The following is a 24,232-nucleotide window of genomic DNA, read 5'->3' as shown; positions in this document are numbered from 1 at the left end:
GCGTATCAAAACATTTCCAGCCAGTAACTTACCGCCCATGGTTATTAAAAAAGCGGAAAAACACGCGGGCGGGGCGCAATTTCACGGTTTGCGCTCCAGGAGCACGTGCACAGGGCAGAGGCGGAAATGCGCCCTTTCACTCTCGCAGAGAGACCAGCATCGGTAGAATAACTGCAGCCCGTGTGTGCCTGTAGACTCGGCTACCCTGAAGGGTTCAGAGAGAACACGTCTCTACTCTAAAGGGAAATTTACACACAAGCCTTCCAATGGGAATATGGTTTGGTGCTTTTCAGGATGTAGTGCATGTTAGAATCATACAATCGTTGAAATTTACAGCACGGAAGGAGGTCATCTTGTCTGTGCCGGTCAGAAAAGAACTATCTAGCCTAATCCCACTTTCCAGCTCTTGGTCCATACCCTTGAAGGTTACTGCACTTCAATTCATATTCAAGTATTTTTTTTAATGTGATGAGGGTCTCTGCCTTTACCACCCTTTCAGGCAGTGAGTTCTAGACCCCCACTACCGTCTGGGTGAAAAACGTTATCCTCAATTGCCCTCTAATCCTTCTACTATTACTTTAAATCTAATCCCCCTGGTTATTGACCTCTCTGCTAAGGGAAATCGATCCTTCCTATCCACTCTATGTATGCCCCTCATAATTGTATACACCTCAATTAGGTTTCTCCTCAGCCTCCTATGTTCCGAAGAAAACAACCCCAACCTATCCAATCTGTCCTCATATTCTCCAGTCCTGGCAACATCCTCGTAAATCTCCTCTGTACCCTCTCTACTACAATCACATCTTTCCTGTAACGTGGTGACCAGAACTGTACGAGCTACCCTAGCTTTGGCCTAACTGGTGTTTTATACACTTCAAGCATAACCTCCCTGCTCTTGTATTCTATGCCTCAGTTAATAAAGGAAAGTATCCCGTATGCCTTCTGAACCACCTTACCTACCTGTCCTGCTACCTTAGGGGATCTGTGGACATACACTTCAATGTCCCTCTGATCCTCTACATTCTCAGTATCCTATAATTAGTTGTGTATCACCTTGTCTTGTTAGCCCCCCCCCCTAAAAAAATGTATTATCTCACACTTCTCCGGATTAATTTCCATTTGCCACTTTTCTGCCCACTTGACCAGCCTATTGATATCTTCCTGCAGTCTACAGCTTTCTTCCTCACTGCCAACCACACGGCCAATTTAAATATCATCTGTAAACGTTTTAATCATTATCCCTACATTGAAGATTAAATCATTGATATATACCACAAAAGGCATGGTACCCAGTACAGAGACCTGCGGAACTCCACTGGAAATAACCTTCCAGTCACAAAAACACCCGTCGACCATTACCATTTGCTTCCTGCTATGAGTCAATTTTGGATCCAACCTGTCACTTTCCCTTGGGTCCCATGGACTTTTACTTTTCTGACCAGAATGCCGTGTGGAACCTTGTGAAAACTCTTGCTAAAATCCATGTAATCTAAATCAAACACACTACCATCACCAACCCTCCTTGTTACCTTCTCTAAAAATTCAACCACCTTAGTCAGACATGAACTTCTCTCAACACATCCATGCTGACTTTCTTTGATTAATCCGTGATTTTTTAAATGGCGATTAACACTGCCCCTCAGAATTTTTCCAGTAATTTTCCCAACATCGCGGATATGTAGACTGACCTGTCATTACTCGGTCTATAATTTCTCTCGTTTTAAACAATGATACAACGTTAGCAGTCCTCCAGTCCTCTGGCATCACACTTGTAGGCAGAGTGGATTTGAAAATGATGATCAGTTTCCTCCCTTGCCTGCCTTACCAGCCTGGGATACATTTCATCCGGGTCTGGGGATTCAGCTACTTTCAAATATGCTAAACACCTTAATCATTCCTCTCCCACTATGTTTATCTCATCTAATATTTCACACATCCTCCTCCTTAACTACAATTCCTGCATCGCCCCTCTCTTTTTTGAAGGCAGATGCAAAGTAATGATTTAAAACCATACCCACGTCTTCTGCCTCCACGCACAGTTTACCTTTACGATCTCTAATAGGCCCTGCTTTTCCTGCTCTTGCTCTTTAAGTATTTATAAACCATTTTTGAGCTTGCATTGATGTTACTTTCCAATATTTTTTCATGCCCTCTCCTTACATTCCTAATTTCGTTCTTAATTTCACCCCTGCACTTTCTATATTCCTCTAGGTTTCCTGCTGTATTTATCTCTCTGAATCTAACATAAGCTTCCCTTGTTGCCTCATCTTGCCTTATGTTGTTTCAGTCAGAGCCATTGAAGCTGAGTCCTTGTGTTCTGCCACAGAGATAGGCCTACGGTGTCGCAGCTCAGCACCAGTTAAAGTCTTTTACCGGGTTCGTGCTGATGGAGGGCCTTCCGTCCACCCGCCCCATTACTTGTAAGGCACTCAGTCAGATGGCCATTCCCCTTTCACCCAGCAGGGGTCCATGTTCGCATTGGTCCTGTCGCTGGTCCACAGAGGTTAAATAATGTTATTTTTAATTTTAGGCAACTAAATTCACAGATGACATCAAGCTAGGAGAATTATGGAATTCGCTAATGCAGCCAAAATAGTAAATAGACGGCTCCCCGCGTTATGCAGCTAATACGTAGAAATATCTTGAAGTTACAACACGGAATCAGACCTTTAGACCCAACCAGTCACTTTCGCCGTTTACCCTCCACACAAGCAAGTAGTTCTAATCACATTTACCCGCCTTTATCCACATCCCTTCAACCCCTTTCCTTCATCCACCTATCCAATCTAATTGTGAATGTTGACATAATTTCTGCCCCAACCACTAACCCTGGAAGTGAATTCCACAGCCTCATAACTCTCTTTGTGAAGAGGTTTCTCCTGATTGCTGTTCTAAATCTCTTACATTTAATGTTGCATCTATGTCCCCTCGTTCTTTAGCCCTCAGCCATTAGAAACAGCCTGCTTATATCTACCATGTCCTGTCGTTCATAATTTTAAATATTTCTATTTTATTGACCTATAATCTAATTACCATAATGATAATTGAGGAATTTTCGCACCTTCCTTCATATTTATATTTCATCATACCAGGCAGTATTCCAGTGAACCTGTGTTGTACAATCTTTAAATCCTCAATATTCATATTATAGCGAGGAGCTGAATTCTGCAAACAGTACTCTAACTGAAGTATTATTCGTGGCTTATATAGGCTTACCATTACCTATTGGTTTTTATATTCTATATGTCTTATGATAAAACCTGGAATACCATCAGCTTTTTTTTACAGCCTTATCAAGCTGCGGTGCTGCCTCACTCTTCTCTTCCACAGCACCGAGCCTACTTCCATTCAGAGTATAATTACTATTCCTGTTACAAAAATCCATCAGCTCATACTTGCTGATGTTGAATTCCATCTGCCACCTTTCAGCTCATTCTTCCATTGTAACAATATCACTTTTCAGCTGCCATTGGTCTTCCCAATAATTACCTTTGCCTCTTATTTTGGTAAAATGTTCAAATTTCGAAACATTCTCTTTAGGCCTGGACCCAAGTCATTGATATACGCAGCGAATGGAAGAATCCCCAGAACTGATTCCTGTGCCATGCCTGTACCCACTCCCAACCGCTCTCAATATAATGAGCTCTCTGTTGTCTCTCTTCTAATCTCTATTAATCCAGTGTGCTCTCCTCTCCCTAATTCTGTACCCATTACCCGTTACTTAATGTTCGCTATAGTAACTTGTCCAAGGCATTCTTAAAGTCCAGTTACATTACAAACTAGGTTATTAAAGATCGAGAGACCATAGCACAATCCAAACTGTAGTTCTGTTTCTATTAACGCAGCCGGTGTCAAGCTGGTTGTTCGTGGTTACCGCGGGGCGGGCGCTCGGTCTGTCACTGTAAAGGAATTAGAGTTTCAGTAGGAATAATTTGAGAGAGCGCTTTTTGCTGCGTTCACCGTGTGAAGCTGACATATAAGCGCAGAAATTATTATTAACATAGCTTTAAAGTATCGCCAAATTATTAAATTAGGAATGTATGGAAACACAATCAGCGTGGATGCAAACAAGCCAAACACAGTTCCTGTGAAGCGTGTTCTCTAGATCTCCACTGATATGTTCATGTTAATTGGTGCAGATGCCACCAGTGTGACGATGGGTATAGGGGACACAATGCAGCCTCCACAGCCCGTGAAGTATACTGACTGCTATTGGTCCCTCACTCCACCCCATGCAAATGAGCCCAGTCTCTCGAGGCATATAAGGTCGGTGCTCAGACACACACGGTTACACAGAGCATTCGGTGTTGGGGTCTGGACTTCGCTCTGTTTAAAGTGCTCCCTGCTGGTGAAGAAACAATGAATATTATCTGGGTTTCGGTCCTTTTAGCCTGGTTACCAAGTAAGTGCTGTATAATAAAGAGAGTAAATGTTAATTGAATAAAATTGTGCAGCAGCCTCTATATTGCAGAAATTTCCCTGCCTTTAAACTCTTGCATTGTTTCAGATACGCAATGTATTAAATATATTTTCTCCATTCAGATACCTTCGGTACAAGAGTAGACCAAACACCAAGGGCAGCAACGAAAGAGACAGGCGAATCACTGACCATCAACTGCGTCCTAGCTGATACCAGCTATAGCTTGCACAGCACATCCTGGTTCTGGACAAATCCGGGTACAACAGATTGGGAACGCATGTCGATTGGCGGCCGATATGTTGAGTCAGTCAACAAGGGAGCAAAGTCATTTTCTCTGCGAATCAAGGACCTCACAGTTGCAGACAGTGCCACGTATTACTGCAAAGCCCAAGCACACAGCAATAGAGGAGGCGGTCCCTGCAATACACAAACTATCAGCACACTTTGCTGTAAGAAGAAGGGTACAATTTATCTGTTGCTTAACCAGGAAGAGAAGATCCTCAGTGTTTTGGAGGGATAGCACTCTTGTTTATAAAAGAAAGCCTGAGAAGAAGTATTGAGGTAAGAATCTGCTTTGCAGTAAGTGTCTCGACCTGAGGCTCTTGTACTAATGCACATGGGACCTTTTTGCACTGGTCTCTGTGACTGTGTGTATACATGGCCCACAGTAATGAATCTTGGATTCCCGTAATACATAAACTGTCCTCACACCTCTCAATACAAAGTTAATACAGATTATGATCTCGGTGGCTAATAACCTCACGGTTAAATACTCATTGTCTCTGTCACATACTGGCTGACATATTAAAGCCTTTTCTCTATTAATTTCTGTGATTTTTCTATCAATGTTATGATCATTTTTATACTGGAACATTGATATTTCTCCAGGACTTTTATGAGCGGCTGGGAATTATAAACATCTACGGGGATCCCAATATAAAGGCAATGATTTAAATCATATTTACTGCAATTTTCAATTAGTATCTTGGAATATCCGAAGGTTTTTCTGCGATGTTTGCAACAATGGAGTTCTTGTGCTGGTGTGAAATGATGTGTAACTACACTGACACAGTGAATCGAGCCATAGCACAAACCTCTCCAACAGTTACTTGTTTTCCTATCGTGAAGGTGGCTGCATAATGTGCTTCTTACCCAAGGATGTTACAGCATAGAGCGTGAAATCAATTCCAATTCGACCCTTGGTTGAAATCTATCCGCATTCCCTGATATTAAATTAGTGGATTGTCATCTTATTTATTACTGGACTTCGCATGCACATAAAGAATAACTGGATGGATAGAAACTGACAGAAATGAAGACTTATTAATGACGCCAGTATATCGGAAACAACCTAGGAGTGGCGTTCTTTTAGTGTATTTATTACCGGACATTTGCTTCAATGACCCTTTTTGAACTGGGCTGACTGGGAGCTGACTTACTGTGTTACTGTTGGTATGACGGAGCTGGCACCGTGCTGATTGTGAACTCTGGTAAGTGACCTCTCTTGCTGCTTTATTGCTAAGATTTTAATCGTAGAAGTTATAAAGAATCAATTTTGTCGTTAAAATGGCCTGAAGCACAAAACGCAATAGCCAAAGCTCGTTTGAAGACTCGGTTAGGTTCACTGTCAATTTATTTAGCATAAACTTAAAAATGGTTTTCAAAAGAGATTTTGCTCAACAATAAAAGAAACCTGTATTTAAATATATAAATTACCTGTCATGCATTATTTAAATGGTTATTTGAATAGATTGTGATAGTTTAAATAGTTGAAACGGAACCAGCCCAGTAAAGCTATTCCTTACTGAGGTGTCCCAGTACATCCCTGATATACAGTATTTCTGATTCTTAGAATTAAAACAACTCTTGGGCGAGGAAAGTTTGCAGCAACCAAGGAATGAATACAACGCGTAATTTTATAAAATGTTGCCTGACAATTTCCTTCCCCTTCGAAAATCGCCCCTTACTATATAAAACAATAACTACTAAATTAATATCAGCGCAGATCCTGCAAATATGTTGTCCCTTCGAATCTTGTCATTTGTGGCTCTGGATTAATGGCGCACACTTCAGTGGCCGAGCTGTAACCCTGTGGAAGCTGTTTACATGGAAGCCAGTCCCCTAGACACCTGCATTTGAGCTCATCGACGCACTCTGCGTGTAAGATTGAGCGAGCAGCAGAGAACTTGGAAACCACAGTGTTATAAGTGGGCTTGCTTTGAGTGTCAGCTGTGGCTCAGTTGGTAGCACTCTCGCCTCTGAGTCAGGAGATTGTTAATTGAAATCCCACTCCAGAGACTTGATCACAATAAATCTAGGCTGACACTCAGTGCAGTGCTGAGGGAGCGCTGCATTGTCGGAGGTGCCATCTTTTGGATGCGACGTTAAACCGGGGCCCCATCTTCTCTCTCAGATAGATGTGAATCGATCCCATGGCACTATTTCGAGAGAAGATCAGGGGAGTTACCCCCGCTGTCCTGCCCAATATTTATCCCTCCATCAACATCACAAAAACAGATTATCTGGTCATTTTCACATGGCTGTTTGTGAGAGCTTGCTGTGTGCAAATTGGCTGCGTTTACTACTTTACATCAGTGCCTACACTCGAAAAGTACTTAATTGGCTGTAAAGCGCATTGGTACGTCCGGTGTTCGTGAAAGGCGCTTTATAAATGCAATATTTCTTTTTAATATATATGCATAGCAATAAAGTAAGCGGTATCTTCGTTATTTAATGTTTCGAGGAGTATAGTGAAGTCTCTGACTCACTATTTGTACTTTTTATGTTGGTTTACGTTTTTTTGTTGAAGAAGCAATTAGTTTAATTAGAGCCTGAGTCTGGGTCTGAGAGCCTGTAAATTCAGTCAGCTTTTCCAGGAGAGGAGAATCCCGAAGTTGATGTGCAGAGTCAGGGTTTTTTGTTAACAATCCATGGTCTGGCTATCGCGTGCCTGGAGATTGGGCCGGTTAACCTTCGGTGCAGATGATCGGAGTGGGGTACACATACATGGGTAGCAATCGGACACTGAATCCGAAAAAAAATTTATACCATCAAAATCCTAAAACGTGACAAATTTAAACCCGATCTGCAGCATCGCAACAAGTAGTTCCAGGTCAGGTGAATCTGCTCCACACTCTCTCCAGAGGAGAAGATGCACTGCGAATATCCCACCAAATAGTTCCAGGTCAGGTAAAGCTGCTCCACACACTCTCCACAGGAGAAGGTACACCGTGAATATCCCACCAAATAGTTCCAGGTCAGGTGAAGCTGCTCCACACTGTTTCTGAAGAAGAAGGTACACCACGAATATTACAGGACGACAGATCAGCTGATCAGAGTGGCCCCTGACCTGAGAACATGTCTTGTGAAAAACCCCGAAACTGTGGGAGTCAGTAATATGAGAAGAACAATGTTTATTTGAAGGGTGCGTTGGGATACAGATTGGAACAGAAACATTGCTGAGGTTCAGGGTTTCCTCGCAGAGTTAGAACACATCACTGAGCGAAAGGAAACACGTTCTAAGAAGGCGAGGATGTGCGCGTTGAGAAAGGCTGATTGGTTCATTTACACGGCTCCATGGGGATTGTTCCATCATGGAATTCTCTCCCCAAACAACTGGGACTCCCCAGTTTAAACAGCGCTAAAACAAGCACCTTTCCCATGTGACATTACAGGGCCAACCGCTTTACTCTATCCGCTAAATTAGCCTAGGCCTTAACTGGTTTATTTAAAATGGGTTCACACCTCTAGTAGAACAGTGAAAGGAGGAGAGTCAAGCATTAAGTTGAGTCGAGAGTCAAGTTCCCATGGATTGGAGGATAGCTAATGTAACCCCACTATTAAAAAAAAAGGGTGGTAGAGAGAAAACGGGGAATTATAGACTGGTAAGCCTGACATCAGTAGTGGGGAAATCGCTAGAGACCATTATGAAAGATGTAATAGCAGAGCACTTGGAAAACAGTGACAGGATCGGACAAAGTCAACATGGATTTACAAAAGGTAAATCATGCTTGACTAATCTACTGGAATTTTTTGAGGAAGTAACTGGTAGAATAGATAAGGGAGAACGAGTGGATGTGGTGTATTTGGACTTTCAGAAGGCTTTCGATAAGGTTCTGCATAAGAGATCAGCGTGTAAAGTTAAGATACATGGGATTGGGGGCAAGGAACCTACTTGGATAGAGAACTGGTTGGCAGACAGGAAGCAAAGAGTTGGACTTAATGTGTCTTTTACCGAGTGGCAGGCAGTGACTAGTGGGGTACTACAGGGATCATTGCTAGGACCCCAGCTATTCACAATATATATAAATGATCTAGACGAGGGAACTAGATGTAATATCTCCAAGTTTGCACAACACAAAGCTGTGTGGGCGTGTGTGCTGTGAGGAGGATGCAGAGAAACTCCAGTATAATTTGGACAGGTTGGGCGTTTGGGCAGAAGCATGGCAGATGCAGTATAATGTGGATAAATGCGAGATTATCCACTTTGGTGGCAAAAACAGGAAGACAGATGATTATCTGAAGGGCAATAGATTGGGAAAATGGGAGGTGCAACGAAACCTGGGTGTCCTTGTGCACCAGTCACTGAAGGTAAGCAAGCAGGTGTAGCAGGTGGTTAAGAAGGCAAATGGTATGTTGGCCTTCATAGGGAGAGGATTAGTGTACAGGAGCACGGATGTCTTGCTGCAGTTGTACAGGGCCTTGGTGAGACCACACCTTGAGTATTGTGTGCAGTTTTGGTCGCCTTATCTGAGGAAGGATGTTCTTGCCATGGAGGGAATGCAGCGAAGATTCACCAGACTGATATCTGGGATGGCAGGAATGACGTATGAGGAGAGATAGGGTCGATTAGGCTTATATTCGCTAGTGTTTAGAAGAATGAGAGGGGATCGCTTTGAAACTTATAAAATTCTACCAGGACTAGACAGACTAGATGCAAAAGGATGTTCCTGATGGCGGCGGAGTCCAGTACCAGGGGTCACAGTCTAAGGATAATGGTTAAGCCATTTAGGACTGAGATGAGGAGGAATTTCTTCAGCCAGAGAGTGGTGAACCTCTGGAATTCTCTAACACACAAGGCAGTTGAGGCCAATTCATTAAATATATTCGAGAAGGAATTAGATATATTTCTTAAGGCTAAAGGGATCAAGGGATATGGGGAGAAGCAGGGACCGGGTACTGAATTTGGATGATCAGCCATGATCTCATTAATTGGCGGAACAGGCTGGAGGGGCCCAAAGCCTAACCCTGCTCCTATCTTCTATGTTTCTATGTTTCTATAAGCCTGGCTCCCAGAGATGGGCAACGATGATTTTAGAGTTAATTTCCTTCATTTCCTCCTATGACTGAACACAACGAGTGAAGCAATGGTATTAATGTCTCTGTCAATGATATACACATTCACACTGTCATAAGGTAGTAATTTTATATAATCTTCCAACTTAGCCAACGATTGGGAATTTAGTGCCTGTATTTACAGTCGTTGTCCAGCTTCATGACGTGTTTACTTCCACCTCGACATTTCATTACTTCCTCTGTCATTGTTTTAAAGGCCTGTGTCATTGTCTTCACTCAGCCTTTTGTAAAACTTCATCAGTTGTAATTTAAGATTCATCCCCTTTTTTCTGACAGTTCCATTTTTTCAGCTGCCATTATTTTCAAGGCTCTTGGACGGACCCAGCCCAATCCTGCCTATGTTCAGTTCCTTGCATATTTGAAGTGTATTTCCTTTGTTTGTACATTTCACTGTAACACATTCAGGACTACAAACCCCTCTAGCCCACAGTACATATTGCAAATTCCGTCTGATGCTTCAGAACAATTGCCCATCTCTTCATTTTGCTGGTTGGCAGATTGTGAGCAGCAGAGTCCTGAATACTGGAGTGTGATTTTATTAAACTAGCCCCGGCCTTGTGAACTTCCACGAAACCATTGTGTTCTGTATTGTGTGCTTCTTTCAAACGAATGGGAGACGGCACACTCCCAGCACCTGGTTTTCAGTCCATTGACATTAATAGGGCTGGGATTGTACAAATTCCAGATATGTGACCCTCATCTGTGCTAGAAATGCAGAATGGTAAACCTTGCCCTATAATTAATTTCTTCATCACCTGTAACATCCTTAAGCAGATTCCATCTTTTCCCGTTGATCTAGCTTTGACCGAAGTTTCACCATTTATTTTCACTGTAACGCTCCCGACAGCTTCAGAATTTGTATTTTGTACAATGTATTTAGACTCGTAATGTTGTTCCTTGGCCTCACAATTGAGAGAAATCTCGAATATAACAATAATTATTCTGCAACGTTCAAGTTACAAACCAGTTCCTGAAGTCAGCAAGAACACTTGCATTTATACCGCGCGTATTTAACTTAACCTGTGGCGGGGGGTTCAGGGCTAAAGAAGGTTACAGAAGGAGAGAGGTAAAGACAAGGACACCAATTTTAAATTTAAGGCATTCGAACGCAATAAGGATCAGTGCAGACGGGACTGGTGGTCCATTGGAACTGGTGTAGATTGGATAGGGGTAGCAGTGATTTGGATAAACCGATGTTTCTGCATGGCGGGAGATGTAAAGATGGCAGGTAGAGCATTGCAGGAACCAAAGGAGAGGAAGGCATGTCTGACGGTTCCAGTTGCAGGGGATTTGAAATAGAATTGCAGGCGGGTGATGTTACGGAGGCTGATGTAGACAATCATTGCGATGGAAATATATGGGGTGAAACGATATGAGGCTCCATTATGAAGTGCATGCAGAGGCTGCAAAGAGTTTGCTTGTGCCTGAGACCGTGGCCAGGGACATGGGTAGAATTAGTGGTCCAGGAACAGAGTTTGTGACAGGGATAAATATTAATGGTAAAGCTAGCATATACGATATGCTTTGGTAGCCTGTCACATATATAGTGAGAAGAAACAATCACTGATTACCTAAATAAATATATTTGTATTTGGAGCCTTGCCTTCAAATTCTCCTTGGTGTATTCACTGAGCCCTTCGGATGTGGCATTAGATTAATAATTTGCAGCTTTCTAATGCTTTGCTCATTTGCCAGAATAGTTCTCCATGCAATTTCTTATTTGTGCTGATCAGCAATTCATAAAGTGCTTTGTTTATCACAGTCACTTCTCTCCCTATTGGTTTATTCTTAACGCTCCTGCTACAATATGCACACCTTGCATCATTGTCATGTCATTCTATGTGAGTTAAAGCACTTCTTCAATAGGACCACTACCTGCAAGCTTGCGATGGCCGAATGTTACATGTGAGGACTCCAAAAATCTAACCTTTAGTATTGCACAAAGAGATTCCTGAAATGTTGAGGAGGTTATTGGGAAGTTGTGGAAGGTTATGGAGCATATTATTGTGAAGTCCCTTGGATAAGTAGAAAAACTAAGAGGAGAGTTAAAAAGTGCCATGTGAGAAATCTAAAGCAAGGATTATATTAAAGATGAAGAATGGAATCTTCTTCAGGAAGATGAATGAATGAAGGAGATGCTAACCAACGACTTTGTCTCGGCTTTTACAAAAAATGCGTTAGTGGGATTTGAAAGGTGCAAGGGGAGGATGCGGAGCAGCTTAATATGATAACTATAGATAAGGAAGGGGTGCTGAAACAAATGATGAAAGTCAAAAGATGGCCTGTATCCTAGAATGTTGAGAACAGACATGTAGCAAAAAGTAGATGCTCTGACCACAAACTTCCAAACATCCGAGGATATCAAACTTGTGCCAGAGGAGTACTATAATATCTTTGTTCAAGAAGGGAGAGAAGTATAACTGTGGGGTAGTCAGCCAATCGCCGGTAGTGGGTCATTTTCTATAGTCAGAAATTAACATTCACTAAAAGAGACGTCGTTTAATTAAAGACACTGATCACGGGTCTGTAAAAGGCAAGTTCTCCCTGACAGATACATAGAGTTCTTCGAAGAACTCTGTACATTTCCAGTTCAGTTCTGGGCACCACACCTCAGGGAGGATATATTAGCCTTGGAGGGGGTGCAGTGCAGATTCACCAGAATTATACCAGGGCTAAAAATGTTAAATTATGTGGATAGGTCGCAGAGACTAGGCTTCTATTCCCTTGAATATAAAAGATTAAAGGGTGATTTAACTGAGATCATTAAGATGATTAAAGGATTTGATAGTGCGGATAGAGAGAAAATATTTCCTGGGAGAGTCAAGAACCAGGGGACACAAACTTAAAATTAGAGATAGACCATTCAGGGATGAATCCGGAAGCACTTCTTCACAAATTTGTAGAGGAAATCTGGAATTCTTTCCTCCAGAAGGCTGTTGAGCTTATGTCAATTGAAAAGTGCAAAAATAACATCGATAGATTTTTGTCATGTATGGGTATTAAGGTTTACGGAACTTAGGCGCGTAGATGGAGTTAAGATACACTTTGGCCTTGATTACACTGAATGGCAGAACAGGCTCGCGGGGCTGAATATCCTATTCATGTTCCTACAGAATAATGGAGCGTGTAAATAAAGCAAATGCAGTAGATGTTGTGTACATTGATTTTCAAAAAGCGGTTGATACAATGCCACATAACGGATTCGTTGATAAAGTACAGGTGCTTATTATTGAAGAGAGTTTAGAACCTTCGGTAAGAGCTTCACTAAAGGACATAAAGCAGAGGGCAGTGGTTAATAAAGTAAAATCGGAATGCAGAATGTAAGCTCGAGTGTTCCTAAAGGGTCCGTATTCGAACTATACGTAATAGGATTCGAGTATAGGAGGCTCAATGTCATAATTTGTAAAGGAATTCAGCAGTTCCCAGACAGTTTAGTAGATTGGGCAGGTAGATGTCAGATGACATGCAATGTGCAAAATATAAAGTGATATATTTTGAGAGGAAGAATTAGGTAAAATGTTCATTAAATTGTAACGCTTTAAAAGGAGAAGACGAATAGAGAGACACGGGTGTTCAGACAGACAGATCTTTAAAAGTGGAAGGCTGTTAAATCAACGTACGGGATTCTCGACTTTCTCATCAGAGGTAGTGAATGTTAAAGAGAAAGGAAAGATAACCATACATTTAAAAATCTTTGTGTAGGCCCAAGTTAAAGATTGTGTCCCGTTTTGGTGCCTTACTTTAGGAAGGCTGTCACGGCAATGGACAGGGTGCAGAAGGGATTCACCGAGATAATAACTAAGATGAGAAGTTTTAGTTATGAGAACAACATAACAACAGCAGCAACTTGTATTTATATAATGTATTTATTGCAGTAAAACGTCCCAAGACGCTTCTCAGGAGGCTTGCTGAAGAAAATTTGACAGCGAGACACATAAGGGGATGTTAGGACAGGTGACAAAAAGCTTGGAAATGAGGTCTGTTTTCAGGAGCATCTTAAATGAGGATAGAGAGAAGAGCGGTGTAGAGGTTTATTGAGAGAAATCCAGGGCTTAGGACCTAGGCATGGCCACCAGTGGTGAAGAAATGGAAATCAGAAATGCGCAAGAGGCCACAGTTGCAGGAATGCAGATATCTCGGAGGGTTTTAGGACTGGAAGATCTGACAGAGATAACACAAGGATAAGATGTAAATGTAGGTCAGCGAGTACTTGATGTGACTTAAGTTACAGACAGCAAAGATTTGGATCAGCTCAAGTTTACGAAGGGTGACTGTTGGGAGACCAGCCAGGAGAGCGTTGGAATATTAAAGTCTAGAAGTGACAAAGGCATGGATGAGTTTCCAGCAGCCGATAGGCTGAAGCAGGGGCAGAATCGAGCAATGTAACGGAGGAAGAAATAGGAGCACTGACGACGGCGAGGATGTGGAGTCGAAAGCTCAGCTCAGATTGAAGTTTGACGTGGAGGTTGCAAACAGTCTGGTTGGGCCTGAGACAGTGGACATGGAGGAGAATGGAGTCGGTGGTTAAGGCATAAAGTGAAACTTGTGCTCTTTTCATGAGAACAAACTGTAAGAGGCAGTAAAATTATGAAGCCTTTTGATCAGCTAAATGGAAATAATCTACTTGCATTGGTCGGTAACTAAAGGGTATAATTTCAAAATCATCAGCCAAAGAACGAAGAGAAAGATAATGAGAGTTATTTTATTTTGGAGAGGGTTGCTAGGACACGGGACGTCCTACCAGAAACAGCAGTGGTAGCAGAATCAGCACATTCATTTAAAAAGGAGGTAGACAAATATATTAAACTCGAAGTATGGGGAAAGGAAAGGGAAATAGGACTTAAGGATAACATTTCTGCTGCGGGAACTGCGCAATTCCAGCCCTGATTCTCCATTCACCATAGTGCATAGATATAAAATACAGGCCGGGAATGGGCAATTGCTCCATGTGCGCTCCCGACGTTCGCCACCAGGGGCGCAGCGGAGTTTCTACTCCAAAGTGGATTGCTCTTGGTCTTGCATAGAGCCGGCAGTGGCGCCCTGGGCTGAATGAATCCTTCAGTGATGTAAATGCTAGGATTCTATCGGTCCCTCAGCTAACATTACCAAAACCTCACTGCTGTCTCTGATCTCCGAGTAACGAAATCAAACTGCTCCATAAGCATGAAAATTAAAGTAGGTTATTGGTAACAATAATCGATATACATATAATATCTGACCGTCAGAGCACGCCACATCGAAAGTGCGGATGTTTTCGGCAAGGTGCATTGATCATCTTTCAGTCCGAAATTAACAAGTGATCAGAACATTATTTGAATGTTCATTCATTACCAGAACATTTTTATCCCAACACACCCACTGTAATATCGCCACATTACCTCCCAGCTTCAATACACCACAGCCACACTGCAATAGTAAACTGTAGTGTGTTAAATAGAGAGTCACTGGGAACGTGGCAACGCCAATTAGCAACATCCCTTGTCAGATTGTGGCCTTGGACTTTGTCCTTTTCCGTAATAAAACAATGCAACTAGTAAAACAATAATATATTGTTGAAGGTGAATGGATTTGTAACATTTCAGATGCGGTTAATTTCAATAATAATCTCTTATATATCACCCTGTGTGTTAAGTATTGCCGAGACTGTGCCTGCGAGCCAATCGCATTGGCCCAGAAATTCGGGTCGGGGGCTTCCCGCGTGTGCAAGCCCCCGACCTGCACTTACCTTGCTCGCCGGCCGTTGATCTGTCGGGCCCCGTGGAATTGCGATCCTGGGCCTCCTCCAACTGCCAGCACGCAGTGCTTGCGTATCCCAGAGGCGCAGTTAGTTCAATGCATCCCCTGGGATCACTTGGGCCATGGAGAGCCAATGGTAGCTGGGAATGCTTAATTCATAAGTTTGACAGGAAGACCTGTCCAACCTATAAATACTACAAGCTCCAAAAATCACTAAATCTTCAAATAAATTCAAAAGAAACTATCACATTTGTGAAAATAAACTATAAGTTGCATGAAATAACTATTTTAAACAATAATTTAAATTTTTGAAAAGATTAATTACATTTTCTAACGGGGCTAAAAATAAACTTACCTTTCTTTAAATATTTAAAAATAATAAACCTGTGGAAAAAATGTTTTAATTTTAATTAATTCACCACTTACCTTCTAAAAAGCAGGCCTTGCGACTGCTTTTTTCATGTCTAACTTCTGGAGACTTACACTCCCGGGAAAACCTGCAAAAAAAGTAAGTTCGATGCGCACGTGCAGCCTCTCCTGCGCATGCGTTCGTCCTCTGAACCCCTGCTTTCAGGGGAACGGACGTGCCATTTCCCACGCATGCGCAGTGCGTACAGGAAACCGGCATTTCCATTGGGCTTACGGGTGAGTACCCCATGCCTACTCACCCGTGGAGACCCGAATTTCTGTGCCATTATCTTACTCAATAGCTGGACACTATTTTTCAAAGTACTTCAGGTGGTGTCAAATTTCACAGCGATGTTAAGGGAAATAAAAGAAACGACAAATAGCAACTGACAATAAGTTCAATACATAAACGAAGAAAGACATGAATTTCAATCGCGCCTTTTCGACCTCAGGACATCCCAAAACACCTTACAGGAAATGGCGAACTTTTTGAAATGCAGTCACTGCTGTAACGTAGGAAACACGGCAGTCAATTTGCGCACAACAAGCTCCCACAAACAGCAATGTGATAATGACCAGATCATCCGCTTTATACGTTGGTTGAGGGATACATATTGGCCAGCACATGGTAGAAATGGTCTGATCGTCATTATGGAGAGAGTAAGACCTTTTTTGTAATTTTAGCAACTCAACGTACTCCACCAATCATCAGTCTCATCTACTCTGCAACTGACGAACTGAGAGAAAAGGGTTTTGTGCAACTGGTTTGCCTCATCAACGAATACCAGCCAGAAAGCATTGGAGTGAGCTGGGAGAAGAACGGAAATGCCATACGGTCTGGCTTTACTACATCAACCCCAGTTAAAAATTCGAAAGGAGATTTTAGCTCCACGAGCCTTCTTCAAGTCCCCCTGCAGGAATGGGCCAGCGGTTCCGTGTACAGCTGCCAAGTGTCCCACTCTCCAACCAGCAGTAACCAGCGGAAAAAAATTAGATCAACATCAGGTGAGCAAATGTAACCAATTCACAAGCTTGCACAGATGAAACATTCTCACTTTCTTTATCAGTATTGGATTAATTGGGATGTTATAGTGATAATTTACCGATGAGGAATAAATTTCCCTGAACTGGTCCTGAGTGAGTTCATTGCCAGTTTCAGGGGCAGTGAAATGCTACTGTAAAGATATTTGGATTTGTTTCAGAGGCAATGGCCGAGGTAAGTGAAGGCGATCGCTCAAAGAGCTGGCACAGGCAGGATGGGCCGAATGGCCCCCTTCAGTCCTGTCTCATTCTATCATTCTAAGTTTCTTCGGCATGGCTGTGGTACCTGACGGCTCTCGCTGCCTGGTGGTTGTTGCAAAAAGCAGTTCTAAGAAGTCTTGAAACATACACGAATATTGTGCTGCGGTCACCGAACACATCTAGCATAATCTTTTATGATATTATAAGCAATTTATAACGGATTGTGATACACCCTATTGAATTCATTTACCAAATCAATCCGGGCGAAACAGAACAGAAAGATAGAGCGTTGGGCATATTTTACACAATGAGGATCAAATTTTAACAGTGCGGCTCCATTACTCGTTACACTTGTGAGAATTTATTGTAGTTGCTGCTAGATATCAGCACAAAAATGAAACGGGTGAGAGAGGGATGGAGCAAAAAAGGACAGAGAGAGAGAGTGAGAGAGTAAGAGAGAGAGAGACAGAGAGAGAGAGAAAGAGCGAGATTCAGAAAGTGAGAGAGAGACAGAGAGAGAGAGAGAGAGAGAGAAAGAGAGAGAGAGAGTTAGACAGCGAGATAAATCTGTCACTAGATTAAACCGACAGATACGATCACAAAACCAGGCAACCATAAGCTGTTCTTTCTTTTAAAGATATTCTTTAAAAATGCATGGGTAAGGGCCAGGGGCATATGACTAAATGGAGAGCACTTTCAGGGAGCTCCCAAACACGATGGACCGAATGTCTTCTACCCTGTCGAATTCATTCATTCTCTCTGTCTTCCTCTCTATATCTATCTTTGTCTCTCTGTCAGTCTCTGTCTCTCTGTCCCCCTCTATCACACTTTCTATCTCTCAATGTCTGCCTCGGACTCACTCTCTCTGTCTCTCTCCCCTCCCCGATGTCCCTGTCTCTCCCCTCCCCTCCCCAACACCCTGCTCTCCCTATATATGTCTCTCTCTCGCTCTCTCTGCCTCTCACTCTGTCTCTGCCTGACTCTCTGACTGCCTGTCTATCTCACTCTCTGTATATATCCATCTCTGTCTGTCCCTCTTTCTCTGCATCTCTCCCTGTAACTGTCTGTCTCTCTGTCTCTCTGTTTTTCCTATGTATCTCTCTCTCTGTCTCTATTTCTCTGTCCGCCCGTCTCTCTCACTCTCTTTATATATTTGTCTCTGTCTGTCCCTCTCTCTCTGCCTCTGTCTGTCTGCTTGTCTGTCTCTCTGTCTGTCTCTCTATCTCTCTGTTTCTCCCTATGTCTCTGTCTCTTTATGTCTCTGTTTTTCTCTGTCTCTGTATCTCTCTCCTCTTTATATCTCTCTGTCGCTCTCTCAGTTTAGTTGAGTTGTACAAAGTTATGATGCGACTCCACACAAGTGGAAAAAACAAAATAATGTTTTAAATTCAATAATAATCAGTGAGAGACATGATCCCATCTTGCCATGCTATCGATTATCATTGAAATTAAAATCCTTGTTAATGGTCCGAAATCGTTAACACTAAAACATTGCCCCGGTTCTGAACCTCTGGTTTCTCACTGACAGAGCTCGCAGTATTCCTCAGAGATCCTTCCGTGCAAGACATTTGGATCAATAAAACTGCCACACTGGTGTGTGAAGTGGTCTCTACAGTTCCCACGGAGGTTGCAATCTCTTGGACAGTGGATGGAAAGATAAGGACTGAAGGAGTTCTGACCAAACCAGCTACAAAGTATGGAGACCAGTACTTGACCATCGGCCGCTTGACCAGCAGCGTAGAAGAATGGGAGAGCGGGGTTGAATACTCGTGTTCAGCACAGGAGGGCCAATCATCGACTGCGGTATCAAAACGAACAGGAAAGGCAAAAGGTGGGTAAAAATCTACAGCCTTGTTTTCGCGTGGCAGTGGATGGGAGACTAACACTGGGTGAACTTCTGTTACAGTCGAGCCAGTAGAGCCAAAGCTCCGCCTCCTGCCTCCATCGCCAGAGGAGATTCAAACTACGAGCGCCGCTACTCTCACCTGTTTGATAAGAGGATTCTACCCGGACAAAATATCCATTTCCTGGGAGAAGGGCGGAGCTGCTTTGAGCCAGAACGTCACCACTTTTCACAGTGCTCTTGAACAGGACCAGACCTTCAGCACAAGGAGCCTCCTCACTTTACCTTCAGCGGAATGGATGAGTGGATCAACATACACCTGTGCCGCCTCACATCCACCTTCGCAATCCAACGTGAAGGGGACCATCAGCAGCCCGAAAGGTAGGGACAGTTCCTCAAAATATATTCACACAATCAGCACTTTGTACTTAGATCTAAGGCCAACATTGAACAACACAAGCCCTAGTGAACAGATCACTCTAGGGTACAGGTATAACAAACCATATGGACATCAATTAATGCGCTCTTAACTCACAGGCGGCAAGTAGACGATAAAATGATCAGCGAGCAATATGTGCGCCGCCACAAGCTATGTGAGGACCAATGGTCAGAAGGGTACGGGATCAGAATTTGCTAGCTTCACTGCACGGTACCCTGGTGATCGTGGGCTGTCTTTAAACAGCAATATGCAGTGGCTAAAAACACACCGTGCCCCACACTATGTGGGGATTAGACTTTGAATGGTGTTTGCTTCACTCTGCACTTCCTGACTTAGGTCTGTCACAACACTGAGTGGTTGCAGGCAGTGAATCAAAAGACAAAATCAGCCAGTTATCAGGGGGCGCAACCAATTGATTTGAGTAACTTTGTACGTTTCAAGCATTCAAATCTTCTGCACCGCCAGCGCTCGATGGCACAGGCGGAGACAAATAATGTCTTCGTGTTCTGAACCCAATTATGTGACCTTCAGTTTTGCTGATTACAAACTCGGCTCCTGTGCTCACCTTTTCATCTCTAACTGTTTTTACTCAATCAAATCAAAATGTTTGCACAATAATGGGCCCAGCACCCCCGTGCAAGGACGGGGAAGCATTCAAACTTCCCTAGATCTTAGGTTGGATTCCCGTTTTCTGCTGAGTTCGTTGATTTCACCTGGTGGCTTTCGGGGCCTTATAATCGGTCTCAGTGTCCCTAAATTGACGAAGTAGCAAAGCGCCGGGTTCCGCTCCTGATCTATGGTAACTGTGCCTGGGATCATTCTGGTGACGGCACGGTAGAACTTGTATGCGATGCCCTCGCGATACAACAGCCTGCTGATACTCACTGTGTACGCGGACACCCGCAGCATATTCCATTGGCTGAGGTACCGGAGGGTGACCAACAGATCTCAAACAGCAGTGAGGAAAGCAGACGATACAATAGGGCAAATAGTGCTGTTAGGCGTAGTCATAAACTCTTAATACTCGAGCTCCTCCGACTGCTAAGCACCTGTTCAGTGTAAAGACGAGCCATGTACACTAAGAAGCCCCTGTGTTCCGCCGCCGGTCTTTGCTGAGAGAACTGATCTCAACTGGTGCCTTTTTGGAAGTTGCAGTGGCCTAGGCACATCCGGGTCACTGAGGAGACACCCGTTCTTTTCTCTTCCTCCGACCTGAGGAGGCCTGGTGGAAGTCAGCATGCTTGTACCTCTGTTGAGGGCAGGACTGGACGGGGCACTGATGATTTCACTGTGGAATAGGCTGTTGATACTCAGTCTTTCTGCGGATCCACTAAGAATGGCCACTTGAGAGAGATACTCAAGGCGACCTTCCTCAGTGGAGCCTGTACCGGAGTAACAACAACAGCAGGCATTTAATTAGCACCTTTAAGGTCCTTGTGCCGCTTCACAGAGTTGTAAGTAAACCGACAGGAAATGAATGTAAAGTTGCCCATTCTCTTTATTTTAGAAGACTGGGGTGAAGATTTCAGTGTTGAAATCAGCCCATTTCCTACACGTGAAATGTCTGCTGTTGATTGCTTCAAAGTAGCTCCGTGTTGAAACTCGGTTTACTGTTTAAACTTGTGGAGATGATTCATTTTATTACAATCAGCCATCTGACATTTTCAAATCTGCTCATCCTCCTAACATTTTGTTTTACTGCCAAAGGAGAGTAATCTTTGGTAATGAAGATTGCCAAACCCTTCAAAAAGGAGTGATCTTGTAACATACACTGTGAAGTATGTCCCACTGTTTTCTAAAGGTATGCTAACTGAACGCGAATCAATCAGGGATCCCAGTAGAAAAGAACATGTGAGAGTTTGGGAGGGGAGACAATGGAAGTGATTATAATCAGTCCAGCAACAGCTTCTACTACACTCTCCTCCGGAGCATTATTATCATTGAAACCAATGTTATTGTAAGATTACAAAACAAAGTTACAATGTTGGACTTGTGCAATGGACACGTCATTTTGGGGGTGCTGGGAATTTCAGAGTTGACGTCCTATGGAATATAATGAAGGCAGCTTCTATCATTTTCAAGTAATACATTAAGCTTTTAGTCAGAACAAAGGGGGACAATGTTCATTCTTTTAGATGTTTTTGTCATGCATAAAGAAAGGAAGGATTTCTACTTCGAGAGGGCCATTTTACTTTAAAACTGAACGCATGTTTTCCAATTTCTGGTATTAATTCCCTTTCAGTTGTCAAGGTACGGATACTAGAGAAGATCTTCCCTCTGTGACTAATGTCAATATTGAGTACTTCCGGTCAGATATCTCATGGTAAAATTATAGACTGTCTCACTTTACACTCTTCAAAAAATGGTGTCTTCAACCTCAGCTTTCGCAACAGCGCTCCTTCCTAGTCCTGAGTGGTAGCTCCTATGTTGTTTCTAAACACATTCCACTCTCTAAGTGAGAAGCGAAATCGGTGTCAAATGATGCAGAACAGCTGCAAATTGGTGCTGATGCTGAGGGCATATTTCCCATTGGACGAGCTCATTTCAGACGCAACTTTTAGGACTGGAATAGAGAGGACTTTTAGTCACTTTTGTCGAGCTGTATTGTAACGCGTCACATACAGAGCACAGGGCAGCGTTTGGCCTCCAGCATCAGTCTGTGTGATGGGTGAAGGTTTGAATCACGGGAGCGGGGACAATTAGCCCCCATTAAATCCCAGGCAGGACAAAACTCGAGCTGTGGCATAAATGATCGGCAATATTATTGAAGACATCACCAAAGAAGCCAGAGGGACGAAAGCAATGAGTGCAGAAGGGTGCTGTGCCATCTTATTAGCTAAGCAGCAATAATCTGAGAAAACTCATAGCTCACTACAGTAAGTGGAATTATTTAACATCTCTGTGAGTGTGTTGCATTTGTTGTTACCCGTGGTTTCAACCTGACAGTTTGAAATAACCACTCCCTCTTTTTCCAGATGATTGTCATGAGGCAGACATTTCTGTCAACATACTGAACCCTCCCTTTGAAGAGATTTGGACCCAACGGACAGCGACCATTGTTTGTGAAGTTGTTTACAGTGATTTAGAGAACGTCAGCGTGTCTTGGCAAGTGGATGGGAGTCGGAGAACGGAAGGAGTCGAGACTCGGACTCCTGAGTGGAGTGGAAGTAAAACCGCCATCGTTAGCAAACTGAAAGTCACCAGGGCAGAGTGGGACAGTGGGGTTGAATATCTCTGCTTCGTAGAAGACAGTGAATTGCCAACACCATTGAAAATTTCCACCAGAAAAGTAAAGGGTAAGCACAGAAAATACTCGTTCCGAGACTGATCCGATGGTCAATGGTCGGAAAAAATCATCCGGTGTCTACATTAAATGTTCATATAGTCAGTGAAATATAGTCTGGGATCACTTGCCATTCACCACACGGGTAAAGATTAGCATGAAAAATATAAACGGTTTGAAACTGTTGCGTCCCAACAGTGTCGGTGATTCTTAAATATGTGATTGTCTCCAACTCGTTACAAACTAACATCAGCCCACAATAAAAAGCACCTAAAGAAGGAACATGAAAGACATCCCTGACCGCACAGAGAAATATGTAAACTCTCACAGATTGGAAACAATTTCAAATGCCCAAGTGTGCAACATTATTAATAGAGGGGGATGTGAAATGAATATCGTACAAGAGACAGGCTCAGTTTAACAAATATTCCTCTCTTTGCAGTTGGTGAAATGTATCCTCCTAAAGTCTACGTCCTGCCTCCATCGGCGGACGAGATTGACACCGAGAAGACGGCTACCCTGGTGTGTCTAGTCACCGGATTTTACCCCGCCGAGATTTACATCGCTTGGATGGCCAATGACACCCTTTTGGATTCAGCTTACCCGGGCCAACCAGACACCGAGAAGACAAGCGGTTCCAGCTCCATTGGCAGCAGACTGAGACTGACCGCGGCGGAGTGGAACAGCGGCACCACTTACTCTTGTTTAGTGGGACACCCGTCCCTCAAAATGAATTTAATCAGAAGTATAAATAAATCTCACGGTAAACCTACTTTAGTGAATGTTTCACTTGTCCTAACCGACAGTTTTAAATCGTGTGCATAACCCCCCCTGGTTGAGTAGCTGTTTCCTATAGAAGTGTTACCGCTGTTCTGTTCATCACTGTTTGAGCATCTGAGTCAGCGAATCTCCCATTCATCCAACCTCACTGTCACCCTCCAGATCAGAGAGCGATTGTTAAGATTGTTCACTAATATATTAAACTAATATCAGTCAACGGGGGATAAATATGGTTAGAATCTGAAAAACACGAATAATCTTAGTACCGTTTATATAAGTTGCAACATTTTTGTAGATCCCTTGAAAGGTTCAGTGACGTTATTGGATAAATAGGAAATGGCGCTTTAGTCTGTATGTGGCTCCGCTAATTGCAATAAATGCAGAATGAAAACCTTCTGTCTTCCAGAATCTTTGTTTGTGTGCGTTTTATCCTCCTGATGATGATTTACAACTTGATCCAGATATATCTGGTGTCCCTTGTCTACTATTGCACCTGTGCAGCACCTTTCCATTCCTCATTTTTAGAGACATTACGGGTGCTTTGAATCAGGTTGCACTAATCCTCACCGTTCTTGGCAGCTTCCGGAGCTCCTGTGATTTACAATTGGCCAATGAGATATCTACTTGTAGAAAGGAGTGAATAAAGTTGGACGAACATCCGGCCCCCCTTTAGAACGCCAATTACTCATCAAGTTTTCCGATTGCCTGGTGTCACGCTTACTTATC

General features: G+C 43.0%; 1 gene segment (V, D, J or C); it reads left to right on the top strand.

Moving 5' to 3' along the window:
- Positions 1 to 4,307: 4,307 nt before the first annotated feature.
- Positions 4,308 to 23,897, top strand: LOC147119659 (Ig heavy chain C region-like). The segment is given in 8 exon segments: positions 4,308 to 4,402; positions 4,543 to 4,833; positions 5,851 to 5,910; positions 16,604 to 16,924; positions 18,690 to 18,992; positions 19,068 to 19,385; positions 22,419 to 22,739; positions 23,169 to 23,897. Coding segments are annotated over 8 exon segments (2,040 nt in total).
- The last annotated feature ends 335 nt before the right edge of the window (positions 23,898 to 24,232 follow it).

This window comes from Somniosus microcephalus, chromosome 4 (assembly GCF_052327205.1).
Source record: "Somniosus microcephalus isolate GS21.2 chromosome 4, FLI_Smic_1.0, whole genome shotgun sequence".
Classification (NCBI taxonomy): domain Eukaryota; kingdom Metazoa; phylum Chordata; class Chondrichthyes; order Squaliformes; family Somniosidae; genus Somniosus; species Somniosus microcephalus.
The sequence above is the reverse complement of the archived record's forward strand: the minus strand, read 5'-3'. Positions and strand labels throughout refer to the sequence as shown.